The sequence below is a fragment of the Limulus polyphemus genome, unplaced genomic scaffold (genome assembly GCF_000517525.1).
Source record: "Limulus polyphemus unplaced genomic scaffold, Limulus_polyphemus-2.1.2 Scaffold1828, whole genome shotgun sequence".
NCBI classification, from domain to species: Eukaryota; Metazoa; Arthropoda; class Merostomata; order Xiphosura; family Limulidae; genus Limulus; species Limulus polyphemus.
This window is the reverse complement of record NW_013667438.1, coordinates 88,527-103,836: the sequence shown is the minus strand read 5'-3', so window position 1 is coordinate 103,836 and position 15,310 is coordinate 88,527. Positions and strand designations below refer to the sequence as shown.

The 15,310-nt window shown below is 34.3% G+C and overlaps 1 protein-coding gene across 10 annotated transcripts in view; it reads right to left on the bottom strand.

The window, feature by feature from the left end:
• The window catches only part of LOC106465077 (probable ATP-dependent DNA helicase HFM1), a 123,448-nt gene that overhangs the window by 85,787 nt on the left and 22,351 nt on the right, over positions 1 to 15,310 (bottom strand). For 7 of the 10 annotated variants that reach the window (XR_002611891.1, XM_022392889.1, XM_022392893.1 and 4 more), the window contains 3 exons: positions 13,667 to 13,860; positions 8,222 to 8,281; positions 2,162 to 2,232 (listed from right to left, as the gene is read on the bottom strand). The exons of 2 other annotated variants lie outside the window; for them this stretch is intronic. Coding sequence is in view for 6 of the 8 variants with exons in the window: in XM_022392889.1 (XP_022248597.1) it covers positions 2,162 to 2,232; positions 8,222 to 8,281; positions 13,667 to 13,860 (325 nt within the window). In the remaining 2 variants the exon portion in view is untranslated. Of the gene's footprint in view, positions 1 to 2,161; positions 2,233 to 5,595; positions 5,671 to 8,221; positions 8,282 to 13,666; positions 13,861 to 15,310 lie in introns of those variants that run through there. One more of the 10 variants, XM_022392898.1, reaches the window with a different exon arrangement.

The following is a 15,310-nucleotide window of genomic DNA, read 5'->3' as shown; positions in this document are numbered from 1 at the left end:
GGCCTTATGAGAAGCTGACAAAGTAAAGGAAGGCACTGGGAAAAACAAGTCTAAATTTTCTCCATAATGTTCAGGATCATCTGCAAGTGCAGCCTCAGAGCCCCCCAGAGAAACACCACTGGATCGAATGTATATCTCCATCTCACTACGGATAAACTAATGCTTTGATGGCTGAAGGAAAAGAAACCCTAACAGTCAAATAATAGCTATAGAGTGAGCAGAGGTAAAAATGTTTTGGAATACTCCTTGTGCTTATAGGTTAGTCTTGGAATTACACCCCTACCAAGGAATTTCAAAATGACCAAGAGTCGCTATCCAAACAATAAAAAAACTCTATTTATCTTGTCATAGCCTAATATTTCTTACCTTTTTACAAGCACAAATTATAAAATAAGTGTAAGGATAATAGAAACATTGCACTTTAGTTTATGAAACTTAACCTTGTATTATCACATAGTAACTCAAAAAAAATTAACTTCTAAGCATCATGATTTGAATAGAGTACTGAAAAATAAGATAATATTCAATGAAGAGAAGTGGTGCCAGACACATTAATTAATCCGAAAATAACCAAACAAAAAAGTCTAGCTGGAAAACTGTTATGCATTCTGGATACTTCATAACAATTGTCAAAATGGAATAATTATAAATTGTGTATGTCCTGATTTGGAAAAAAAAAAGGATTTAAAAGAGATATGACACTGTACAAGCATGCACAGAAAGGGGGGAATGCAAAGTCCCATGAGCTTTTTGCACAATAAAAACAAAACGGTGACAATACTAATTATGGTATAATCCAGCCAAACAATACTTTAAGTTATGTATTTGTTTGCTTGTAGTTAAGCACAAAGCTAAACAATGGGCTATCTATGCTCTGCCCACCACAGGTATCAAACCCAGTTTCTAGCATTTTAAGTCTGCAGACATATAGCTATACCATTGGGGAGCAAGTTATGTAAAGCATAGATTAAGATTCTGCTTTATTAGACTTTTAATTTTAAAATTAGAACATATTAGCTAAGCCAATGAATGACTACATACAAAGAATGACAATAACATGTCTTCTCTATATTTTACCATTACCTACGACAAAGCACAAAAACATTTCCCAATTAATCTATAACATGGATGCCGGCAGGAAGGGGCAAGGAAGGTCACTTGATCCGCACTGGATTTTCAAAAAGAAAAAATTTATTAGATATGTAAAATTATTCTTCTATGTTATTGGACAATCATAAGCTATTAACAATTGTATGATTAGTATCTAAATTATTTTTATTTTGATACAGTAATTTAGAAGATATTTTAATCGAATCATAGTTTTATATTTATTTAACCTGTGCCAGAAAAATGGCAACTTCCAGTCTTCTATAAAAGAAAACTATTTTGATTTCCTAATTTTTTGAAACTTGAGTTAGTTGACCCTCTAATTTTTTTCTATGGGTGCCCTTGATCAATAATAATAAAAGGGCATGTCTGTGTAACTGCCATAGCTCCAAGAGGAAACCTGAAATTTTGCACCCATACTAAGTGGACCCTGAGGGTGTGCACCTGGGTATTATTACTTATTTACGTGCGTGCAAGCATGCACGCCCCATAGTATACCCTGTAGTATATCAGTTAGATTAACAACTTCTAATAAATAGAAAAGCCAGTGTGTTTTGGTAACAATGTGTTCCAACAATGGCTTTTATGTCATGTTGCTTTGCTACAAAAGTATAACCTACTATTGTTGTTAGTCTATGTACTGAAAGTATAAAATGAGATGCATAAATAACAAAACTGGAATGACGTTTGTTGATTTCTTAGTTTAGTCTTTGTTGGTTAAAAAGCTTTGTTTTTATGAAAACCATTGGTGATATAACAGAAAATACCTAAATTCAGAAACAATTTAAAATTGGATCAATATTTTTACTTTCATGATAAATTTTATGCACTTTTTAAAATATATCAACCTAATAACCTACGAAAAGCCAGGTACTTTTGCTAGTATTACCTATAAACCTGATAGAAACTAAAAGTGTAAATTCTAGTTAAACCTGTTCTCATGAAACAACTGTAGCAAAAGTAAATATTAATTACATAAATATATTTTTATATGCAAGTCTTTACATTTAAAGTTAATGAAGACTTTGTTTCCAATATTAGTAAAAACACTTACATCTTCAAATACTCTGGACTGCACAATGTTGAAAAAAGGAAAATTGCTAAACACGTGTCGATATTTTTCAGCTTAGTACATATTAAGTGAATAACAACATGGACCAAAAGTTTGCTTATTTGTAACATAGAAATTTATTTCATAACTGGATATTTTGTTAGTATATTACTTTCATAATTAACACTATTACTTAAAATTTACTAACACTTAAAATATTATATCTATTTGCCTCATGACTTAAAAAAAACTAACAAAACATTTCAGTAACAAACTAAAATGTTTATTATTATAATGTTGTTACTATTGTTGATGTAGTCTAGACGTTTCTTCAATAATTAAATGTAATTCCTGGAGCAATGGGTGAGAAATTTCAAAAATTGAAACGAGTACTTCGGGTTTAATTGGATGTTTAGTTTAGACCTACAAGCAGAGCCAAACTTGGATTAAGACATGAAAATCTTATTCACAAACTGCTGGTGAAGATGATTCTCTCAAAAATCTCAGTCTAACTGTCTAGGAAATTCAGGAACTGAGCAGATTGTTCACACTCACTAAGCTCTCATTGGATCCAATCAGCTATTGGCCAATAAGGTGCACTTTTGAACAAACCTAGCTGTGACAAACAATGTGTTTCTCCTTTATATGTAAACAAGTCATTTTATTAAAATGAACAACTAATACTTGGTTTCAGCACCTTTTGCAGTGCAAATAGTCTGGACTTCGCAAGGCTTAGACTTCCGAAGGTGCCTGAAGATGTCTCACACCATTGTAACCCATTTGCCAAAAAGTATGTCTACTATCGCTTTCCAGATATTGGGAGGTTTTTATGGTGGTAATGCATCACTTCAGTTAATCTCAACCGAATCTCAATCAGGTTGAGATCTGTATGTGTCCTGTGAAAGAAAAATGATTTAAGAAACTGTTGTGCTTTTGGAATCATTTTCAGACAGTATGAGTACATTATGATCTCAGAAGAACTGTTATCTATTAGGATGGAAATTAGCTTTGTGGCATGAACATGTTCAACATCAATAATCTGAATACTAGTCATCCTTCTAAAGGAATCAAATAATATAATCTCTGCCACAAGAGTATTCTCTACATCACACCTCTACTTCCAGCAAACTGAGCAATGTGAACAACACAAACAATGTCAAGTACCTTCATGATTTCCACCACATTTTTACTCCATCATCAACATATAAAAGCATGAAACAGGTATCATCAGGCCACATCACTCACTTTCATTCATTCACTGTTCACAGTTTATGCTCTAAGTACAAGCAGCCATGCTCTCCTTTTTCATCTGAGATAAATGATTCTGGAGTGTACCAGCTGCCATATAGCAAGTCTTGACAACATATTTGGAGAGAAGTAAATTCTGATAACTTTTAAAGAATCTGTCAATTGAGATGCAGTCTGATTATGACAGTTGAAAGAAATGTTTTATTTCATTCTTCTATAATAAATATTTAGCTATTTAGTTGTGTTACATTAAATTTTTCTCAGTGTTTGTGCAGCTGTTCTGCATGTAGTTAGTTAGCAGGAGATGAAAGGTCATAAACTGGTGCTTATTCTTCATTGTAGATTAAGACTACATACAACAATGATTGTTCAGTATGGCCTATACTTGTTTGACCCTGTTTGCATCATGTCATCCTAAAATGAAATTGTACTCATTTCAAGGGGTAGTACAGACTCGTGCAAGTTAATACAAGTTAAAGACAATTGATATTTAGGTGTTAGCCATGATTGTAACTGTAAACTACAAGAACGCTGTTGCACTTTAAGAGCCTCATCAATCATCCTCTTTTTGCAAGTTGGTAACCAGTTTTTTCCTAGTAAAAGTTGGTGTACATTAGTTGATTTGCTTTGGCAATATTACTTTTCAATTCTATAGATTAAAACAAGAATACTAGGCTGACCACTTCACAACTTTTATACCAACAGCTAGATCTTTTGGATTATTTATCCTGTTGATATTCCAAGCCACAATCAATAAACTGTAATTTAAGAGGCACTACATGGTAAATTAGGATGTTGTGATACTACTATTTCTTCATAAAACCGCCCATTTTGACAATATCACCTCCTCCTGCAGGTGAAAAACATTCCTTCATCATTAAAGAACTATCATCATATTACCCATTATAATATATACAGTCTTGCTTAAGTCTTCCAAGGTCATGTTCCCAAACAAAAACTTTTTTAGTTTCTAAAGAGCCAAATCTTTGTTTCATCAGTCTATAACAAAGTTTCCCATTCCTTCTAATTTCTGTAATAGTTTTCAAAAGACTAGAAGTAGTGGGTTTAATTATAATGAGCAGGTTCTATTAAACAAGTATAATAAAAAAATATTTAATCTTATAAAGACAAGTAAGGATCAATATATATGTAACCTAGCTAGCTATAGTAATATAGAAAGTTTTAAGGCAACAAAAAATATTAAAACAAGAAAGTCAGAGCTACAAAAACTGAGTTACTTAAAATTTTAAAAAAATATTCCTACTTTAGCAAACTACTGTAATTATGTTAGTCTGATAACAGATTTCAGCCTTTAGTTTGTACAGATGATGAATTTGAGTAGGGAAATTTAACAAAAGGGACGCATAGGGATGGAAATGAAAAACATATGAAGGTTATTCTTACACAAGATTCTTTAGTACAATACATCAGCCAACCAGCTTTTCCTTACATATTAATCTAAGCCTAGCATTCAGTCTTAGTGACCTACTTATAATTTCATCTCAACAGTTAAGTTTTGGCAGTATCCCTGACAAAATTAAATTATTATGGCATTTTTCTTTGAATGTCTTTATTAATGCTTTGTACTTAACAATAAGCTCCTCTGACTTACCATTCCCTACATCATTAGCCTTCTCTACATCATTTGTACTACAAAGACTGCATCACTGCTAATACCATTTAATATAGTACTTGCTCTCTCAGTTATATCCTCCACCCCTGGCTCTGGATAGCTTAATCTAATTCTTTTCTCCTTATTTTTCCCACAGACTATACCGTTTTTTGAATTTGTGGGATAAGTTCAGTGGGAAAAGAGAGCGTTTGGAATGGATAGTTTACATTTAAAAAAGGGTAGGGGCTGGCTTGTTTACTAGGGCTATTAACTCAACTGTAATGGCAAACTTAAATTAGGAGATGACATTGGAGAAGGCCAGATTAACGAATTAAAAATAAAATGTAGTTTTAAAGGTAGGCTAAACTGTTGTAGATATCAGAACTAACATCTATGATGATGAATATATTTTTTATGTTGGTGGTTATAAAGGGTGAAGGTTTTTAGTTGGAATTTGTTATAGACCAATAGATAAAACTGATGAAATTAATGAAAAAACTGTTCAATGAGACAAATAATTCAATTGTTAATGAGGTTATATATATATATATATGAGATATTTTAATTTTAGACATACAGATTGGGAAATTCCAGAGTTAAATCATAAGGAAGACAGGTTTTTTTAGAAACTCTTCAGGATGTTTTCTTCAACAATTGGTCAGGAAACCTATTGGAACAGTGATATTTCAATTTATTATTAACTTCTAATATAGAAAAAATTGACAGGGTAGAGATGGGTGAACATCTGGGTGCATGTGATAATTGCTGAAGTTGACCTGATGATCACATTAATTCTAAGCTTGTTAAGAAAAAAACTGAGAAGTTTAAAGACTGATAGAGCTTCTGGCCTGATAATATTTACCCTTGAATTGTGGGCAGGTACCAGAAGATTGGAACTTGGCTAATGTTACTCCTCTTTTGAAGGGAGATGACAACAATTACAGGTTTATTAGTCTACATCAGTAGTGGCAAAAGCTTTTGAAAGGTTGATGAAAAATACTTTGCAAAGTAATTTTAATTTTTCCGATAGTCAGCATGATTTCACAAGGGGAAAGTGTTACATAACTAATCTTCTCACATTCTTTGAATAGATTATTGCATATATAGATGTATGGGTGTGGATTTGGCATATCTGGATTTTTAGAAAGCATTTGACAAGATGACACAATAAAGGTTTCTTAAAAAGTTATCTCTGTTGATGTGGGGAATATGATGGCTCATTGGATAGAAAACTAGCTGAATGGAAGAAAGTTCAGGATTGCTATAAATGAAATTCAGTCAAACTTGAATAATGTTACAAGAACAAGATATTATCAAGAATTTGTCAAAATTTCCAAAATAGAAATCCACATCAAAATAACATGCAGAAGCCTTATTCTTACAGGATTTTCTAGATGGAAGAAAGCAGAGGGTTGCTATAAATTGAGTTCATTCAAACTTGAAAGGTAGGAATCAACTTTAGCTAAGACAGCTTTATTTTTCTAACAAAGTGGTTAGCCTTTGGAATGAGTTGCCATCACTTGTGGTAGATACAGTTAATTTAAGGAAATTTAAAGGAAAGTTTGACAAATATTTGAATAACAAGGGCTAGTTTTGAGTTTTTAGCATTTAGTTTGATTTAGTGGATAGGATGGCCTGGACAGATAAAAAAGTTTTATTCTTTAATGTTATAATATCATGTTATTTATATTCTTGATCACATATGAAATATTAAATATTAAGTGTTTTAGTTGCAATATTTCCATATAAACCACTTTCTTACCACTTCCCTCAAATAGTTCTTTTGCTGATTTTAACTCATTGTATATCCTGTAATTTTTTAATTTATTTTGATAATTATTTTGATTAACTTTAATGTTGAAATCTTTCAGATGACACTATCTTCCTGTCTGAATTTTCTTAGATATCCTTTCTCCTTGTGAGAATTTGAGCCTCTTGTAACAGAAAAATATCTAATTTTCTTTGAACCACAAGTTTTTGAGCAATATACTAAAATATAAAGAACTTTATATTTATGTTAAACTTAGCTGAAATATTAAGTAGCCTCAAACTCTATTTTAGAATGAAAGATTATAAATGTGTTTATATGTATCTTATAACCATAACCTGTGTAAAGCTCAATCAGATGATAATCTCTATCATCAACTTTACCTAGGCTGATGAGGGCTAACGTTATATGGTTGAAATTGCACATCTGGTTTGTCTACATATGAATTTTGTTACGTTATGCAACATTATATTTATTAATATTAGAATAATATTCCTCAGTTTCTTTTTCCCAAACAGTTCAAGTTAAAAAACATTTAATATGTAGTTTTATTTTTATTTAGTACACACACACACACATATTGTATATACATATAGATCACTTCTAAGCAAACACTTTTATCTCAAAATGTTTTAACCAAACAACTGTTCATTTCCTACTTAAAACATTAAAATACTATCAAATTTTGCTTTGTAGTTTTTCTATTAAAGTACATAATCTTTTTCCATAAGAATAACATTTCAGTGTCACAACATTTAATAGTTATTTTTTTTAAATTGCTATCCCAATGGGTTCAATAGTCCCACAAAAATCTTTTATACCTGTATAAATGGAATACAGCAGTTTGAGAAGCCAGTAGCAATATATTATTTATTAGAAAATAACTAAGCTTCTTCATTAAAACAACAACAACAAAAAATGTTTGAATCATAACTTTTGCCTAAGTTCAAACCAAATTATACGACATTTACTATTTTTGACTGGATTATGCTTTTATCTTGTTCCTACTTCTGTAATATAAGGAAAAGATAAATGATACAAATTATACAACAACATAGGTTAATATTTTTTATGGTTTGTTTAAACTTATGATTTGAACAAGATATTATCACGGATTTGTCAAGGTTTCCAAAATAATCAATATCAAAATAACATGCAGAAGTCTTATTCTCATAGGATTTCCCATACTTTAGAGGTTTTTCACAGCAATTTAGATACAATTCTCTAGCTTATATGTCCTATTTTTAAATGTAAAATAAGTTCATTTTCAGTATAAAACAATTTTTAAAAGCTGAAGACATTACTTTTTAAAATTTGCTTTATATCAACAATTTCCATTAAATGAACAAAAATCACTAATATGTATTGTCTTCAAATAAAAGTTTACAATGTATGCTACTGTACATGCACTTTAATGTTATAGTTCCAAGGATACGGATTTCTGAAACTGATCGAAGATTCAGCACACTTTTCTCAGAACCAAACTTCCTAGACACTGAAATAATGCAAAATGTATAAAGTAGAAGTAACATTCTGTCACTTACATCATTCATGTGTCAGTCACATACAATTAGTTACAATTTAATCTGCTATAAATTTACTGATCCAAGTTTCATTAATCACAAACTACTATCAAATCTATAAAACACTAGAATATTTTCTAAAACAAATGTCATAGTAGTACATGCAAACAACTACACAAAGTATTAGATATTAATTTAATATTTTCTTAAGATTATATTAATTTTAATCTTTTCCTTAACTGTAAATGTATTTCCAATAGATACTCACATTGATCTCTCATGGGTCTGCCTAGGAAACTCGCATGCCACTAGCATTGATGTAACTCTGACCCAAAAATCTCATGTTTAACACGAACTCTGCTAGTGCATGATAAGGTTATCATGTAATAAAAGCCCACCACCAAAAGGAGGGCAACACAATCACTTTGCACAGTAACTCCTCTTAAAACTTATGCTTGAAATAACATCATTCTTAGATGAAGCAACAAGAAAGTGGGAAGGACAGGTGGGAAGTTGTGTGGAGATAAGTATCTATTGGAAATACATTTTCAAGTTAGAAAAAATGTTAAATTCTGAGACGATACCTCATCTCTTCACACAGAATAGCTAAAATCCCACACTAAAATGGTGGACGGGCCAGTATAAGCATTAAAGCCAGATTTGATCATGACCAACTGAGCAGCTGTAAGCCAAGAAGTGTAGTGTGATTAGGGTGCGATCAGACCATACAGTGTGTGTGTTTCACCTTGACTCAACTGGACACTCTCTTGCTGCAGAATGAGAACACACCAGCTGTTTGAGGGGTGACTCACACAACACAGACAGTGTACCCATCACCCTATACCCCAGTGAAGAACTCCAAAGAGTTCACCACACCAGCAATTAGGAACTGGTAAGTTGCAAGGGCCTCCCATGGTCCACTTGAAGAGGGGGGAGAATTCACATTGGGGAGACCCAGAGAAGTGCCCAGATTCCCATCAGACCCCTGCCAGAAAGGAGATAGTGCAATAGGTGACCACAAACCCTATTTTTAATAGCTGGCAAGCATGAGGATAAAAAATGGGCAGTCATTTCTTTGGTTCTGGCTTTTTCAATGATAGTCCATGGAATGGAACAGTCTGGACTGGGCAATTGAGTAATTTCAATACCATGAGGATATCTCTAATGTTCTTGCAGAATACTCCATCTCAACAGCTGGCACTGGTACAGCCAGAGCAGATAGGATGAGTGCTTTCTCTTACTCCTGGCCCAATGTGAATTTTGGGAATTAAGCACACCCTGGAAGGCAACACCAGACAACTGGCAGGATCCTATAAAATGGTGCTGAAAAAGAAAATGTACTTACCATTTTCAAAGACAGTATGTAGGTTTATTGAAGAACAGTAACTGGAGGAAGTCAAAATCCCTCAAGAAACACAACAGGCAGATGATGAAGATAATGGGAGATGAACATGTAAGAGCACATGTAGGACTGTGTAAAAGCCACATCAAAATACCAGTCAAGCATGTCAGTAGGATGAGATGGTTAGTAAAGAAGGAAAAATTGGAACAAAGTGAATAGGACAGGAGAAGAAAAACCTGACAGTAACAGGAAAGACAAAGTGTAGTTGATAAAGCTGTGTGAGAACCAGCAGTAATGGAAACTGATAATCCAAGGTCAAAAAAACCATGTGAAAAAGGCTGAAAAGTAGGCCACAAGGAAATGGCCCAGAAAAATTGAGAAGCTGATGAACCAACGTAGAAAACCCCATCACTTCTCCTAATAGATGAATATAGTTGAACAATGACAGGAATGGGATAAGAAAAAGGCTATATTATCAGAGAGTTCAGCCATGCAGGCAATGGAATGGACAAATCCCATATATGAAGATGAAGGGACAAAACCCCTGGGTGAAAGATAAATGAGGTTGGAGCAAGAGATTGTGGGAATGGAGGCAGAGGAAGAGGGGGCCTAGATGTCAACTGACAAAGTAAAGGAAATCAGAGTTGTGCTGGCAAAAGAGGCACCACAAAGAGTGATAAGAGGATTATGAGGATAGACATATACAAAAAGGTGAGAATAGTCCTGGCAGAGAGTATTGACTGCCAGGGCAGAAGGATGAGGAACTAGGGACCTGAAGAGGGTAAGTCTGATGTAAACAGTGGTGAAGGCATTGATGAGAGGTGTGCCCAACTGAGCAAACCCAACAAAATCCCTGAGGATGGAGAGAGCACTTCATGGTTAGAACCCTGTCTGGCCAAGAGAGGCAATCCCCCACCAAGTTCAGAGCCCCTGGCATATGACAAGCCATGAGAGGAAACCAACAAAAATAAGCATAAAATAGCAAAGCCATGAGTCCTGGCACAGGTATCCTCCTGAACGACTGTGGAATTGTCAGTGGTTCACAACTAACCGATTCATGAGAAGGTGGAGGAGATTGCAAAATGTAGTTGTTCAATCTGACAAAAAAGCAACTGTGAAGAGATGGAGATGTGGTCATGTGAGCAACAAGTGGATGCCCACAATGGTATTGATATGGTTGAGCCACCAAGATAAATCCTCAGGGACAATGGTTCCCATAAAAATTTCCACTGAAGGAGCCATGTGTGTGTGTGTAAAATAAAAGCACAAACCTTGGAGACAAGAAATTCCATCACTAATAAGCGAAGTGGTAAAGGCTGAGCCTGACTGAGATGGGAGGTTAAGAACACACCAAGATGTACCAAGTATAGAGCAAGCATGAGATAAAGCTTGGAAGACTTGACAAACTAGTCCAGCCAAGCAATTTCCTGCAGAGGAATGCAGGTATGAAAGAAATCCATATGAGAAGGGGTGAAGAGAAGCCAATCTTCTACGTAATAATGGAACATCAGCACCAATCCATGAGCAATGAGAGCAAATGCCCCATGACACAAATAAAGACATACAGAGCAGATGCAATTCCAAAAAGAAGAGCACAGAAGTGAAAGACCTGATCCCAATGGACGAAAGAAAAAGATATCTAAAGGATGGAGAGATCACAATGTGTAAAAAGGTGTCAGAAAAGCTGGCCTTGGTCATCCACAGTCTGGGTGAAAAGAACCACCAGAGAAAGAATTAACCCTACATATGGAACCAAGGGATGATAAAAAAACTGGTTGGGAGACAACAGGTAGATAACCAGACACTAGGCTCCAGTCTTCTTGGAGACATGGATTCAGCAGGCCTAGGAATAGGAACAGATTGGTGAGTTTGAGAAAGAAGAGAAACCACAGGAAACAAGGAATAATGTTGGGCTGCCTCAGCCCAAGTCTCTGGTGAGTCAGGAACATCCATAATGACCTCAGAGTGAAGAAATAGAGCCCAATGAAGATCATGTAAAAGATGTATACATTAGCTAGGAGAACATCCCATCGCAACAAGGCCCAACAGTACAGAAACCAAGTAAGGAGAGATAGAGCAGAAAAAGAAGTATGGACCAACATCATTAAAAGAAGAGAACAATCTTCTCCATGAAATGCCTCCTGAGCACAATAAAGTGCCTCAGACATAAGGTGAAGTGATGAGAGGTAACACAGGAGGGTGATAAGAAAGTGACAAAAGAGTGAAAATTAGGCACTAGAAAAGGAGAGAAAAGTTAAGGGATGCAACCCCCCAAACAGGTAAAAGAAAGTCCAAAGACTGGAAATTGAGGAATGTAAATAAAGAATGGTTGTAAACCAGGACAAAAGAGACAAGAAAATGAAGAGGGCAAGGCATGGTAGTATGAGTGTGCAAGTGTTTGAGGAATGAGTCTGTACATACCCTAATGTCAGGTGGAAGAAGAAAAACAAAGTAGTCTCAATGTTAGGAACATTGTCACTATCATGAGATGAAGCAGAAGATATTGTCATTTGAGAATTAATAATGGGTAAGTAGGAAAAAAATTATTATTTTGTTTTTACTTAGTTATAAAATAAACCAGTGAAACTTAAACAAAACTTAAGTTTTGTAAACTATCTCAATTGGAACATAATTGATTAATAATTTTAAAAACACATCCGTTCTAGACAATGCCAAGGAAAAGAATAAAGATATTTCGAGTGCAAGTGCTTAAGAGGAGTTACTGTGCAAGGAGATTGTGTTGTCCTCCTAGCGGTAGAGGGCTATCATCACATGAGTATGTCATCATGCACTAGTGCAGTTCATGTTAAACATGTGATTTTTAGGTGTGAGTTAATTCAAGGCTAGTGGCATGCAAATCTCATAAGCAGAGGCATGAAAAATCAAGCTATCCTGTGAGAGAGGTGAGGTACTGTTTTGGAATTTACAGTTTACTCATGTACTTATTACCTGTAAAACTGTTTAAAAACAATTTGATATTTACTACAGCATAAATGTGTATTAGTCCGTTGTGTGAGTGTAACATAAATTTTGTGCAAAATAATACACAGTGAGAATTAATCCTTTTAAAGACAGCATATACAAAATTTCAAATACTAAACTATGAGATTGCATTTGGCAGAAACATATTTAGACCCTTCTAAAAATTAAAATAAATAAGAGGCAGAAAGCTGCCATAAATACTAATGCTGTAAGGAAAGATTAGTATGAACCAATAAATATTGAAGGAAATATTATTTGCATGAATTGTGAAATGCAACATGATAACTAAATATATTTACATTTAGAACATTTTTGTAAGAAAACTTTTAAATGCAAGATATACATGAACAGCATGAACCGCATTAGTCTTACTCTTAGAGACTGTTACATTTGTACGCTCAGCCCAAGAGTTATTTTCACAGCTGAATGGCTTTGCAGAATAATTCATTACATTGACTTTAATGAGTTTTCTGACATGTTGATTATATCTGGAGATATAGAATATTGAAAGCTCTGGTCCCCATTTTATGCTAATAGGGCTTCTCTATTGATGTGGACGATGTAGGCATAATGGACCTTTGAATTGCCATATAATTCTAAGCACAATTAATCTTTTATCAGTATATCCTGAGTGCTAGTATTGTAAAGTTGCCTTTTAAATTTCATCTTGTCCAGTGGTCAGTAATAAAATAGCTGGTATATATAATAAAGGAGTTCTTGTTGGTGTTAAATGTCTTTGGCTACCTGCAGTTTCTCATATCAGTGGATTGTTGTGAATAAATCGTTTTTATTTCAGCCTCTGTTACTTGCAATTCAAACCTTTGGCCTTCCATTTTTTCCAGTTTTAGTAACTTAATTACTTTTTGGGTTCAATTCACCTGAGAAAATCACATTTGTATAATTTAATAAATTTATGAATTAATGATACTTAATAATTACTGCCTGCAAATGAAATCTATTAAAATACCTTAAAGAAAATAGCTATCCCAAACACAAAATAATTTGTTTTAGTTAAACAAAGGAAATTAATTACCTGGAAGCTTGAAGGCATATGGAGTAACAAAGGATACTTTTTTCTCTGTAGTTGTAGCATCTGGCACAAAACTAAATGCTTTTAATTTCCTATTAGCATGACTAGGAATGAGTGTTGATTGTAATACACTTTTACTTCCATCACTAGTTTTGCAATGTGTCCACAGCAAGGGCTCAACAACTGAAAGAGTTTGGCTATAAGTTAAAGAAAATAGTTTTTTTCTGTGATTGATTATTTACTGGTATGGAGGATGAACATCACTGAAAAAAGCTAAAAAAATGGCATTACTGGCATGGTCAAAAACAAGGTCTCATAGCTTGAACCAGTTAAGAACTTAATTATCAATAATAATAGCTATACTGAATACTATCTCTATCTTTACTGCTACTTCAAAATTATTTTTAATATTATTTCTATGATATCTACCTCTACAACAAGATATATTTTATAATTTTTCCTTTGTTTGTTTTTTTCATTCAACAAGCCACATGTATGTAACATAGTAAAGTTAACATTTTCCTAACCTGTAATCATCATCAAACTATAGCCCTCCACCAATAAGAAGGTGATACATCTGATATGTGCAGTAAGTCCCAAGATCACTAGCATTACAGCAACAGCTCATCTTTGATGAGGCTAAAGAAACACACTGGAAGTGGAGAGGAAAGGTGGGTTGTTCTACATGAGGAGACATAGTGCAGCATCACTCAGTGAGAAACTGCATCTTTTTCATGCAGACAATATTATTTACCCAATAAAGGTTGTACAGTAAAAGATGCTGTGAAAAAAGTGTCACATGGGTGGGCAGTACTGAAGATTGCTCAACTGGTCATTATATCTCAAGTGGTCAGCAAGGCTTGTATGTGTAGTGATGCTAGAGCAAGAAGTCAGGCTGTACAGTACTAGAGAAATACATATCAGAACAAGCAGGTGCAAGGAGAAATCATTTCAGTTCTGCATCCAGAAACAAACACAAGACCAATTCAGCTGGCATAACCACAGGAGTGGTCTGGTTTGAATGTAGAGGAGTGGCTTGTACTAAACATCTAGGTAAACATCTCTGCCATACTTTCCATCAAAGAGTGCACCTACTCAAGTCTCATACCAGGGAAATTACATCAGTCCAATGCAGAACTCTCCATACTAACCTCCCCAGTGGTTTAGAACTGGGGAAGCATGGGTTTTCCCATTAATCCATTTAAGAGAACTTAAGTGGTGCATGAACCAAATGGGAATTTTCTATCCTTTGCATATGGTTCCACACTGATAAACTGTGCAATGGGATACAGTGCACAGGGATAGCAGGTACTAATTGTGAGAGCAGGCTCACACCTGGTGCCATCTTTTTTCCTTTTGATTTTCTGTGGTATGGCCTGAAGCATTTTTGTAGTAAACCACATCTCAACAGTGGACACTAAGCAAGGACAGATAGGCTTAATAGTGTTGCGTCAGCAAGGTCATGTGACTAGTATCACGCCACATTTTCTAGAAATATCCTGTTCCTTCAAGAATGCCCTAGCATTTACTAGATATGTGTTAGTCTTGTATATATAAGATGTTCACAACGTGACGGGACAACAGAGGGTAATGAGTAATTGAACTGCAGTCAGAGAGTGTGTAATTCAACGGAGTATTGTTGAAGTC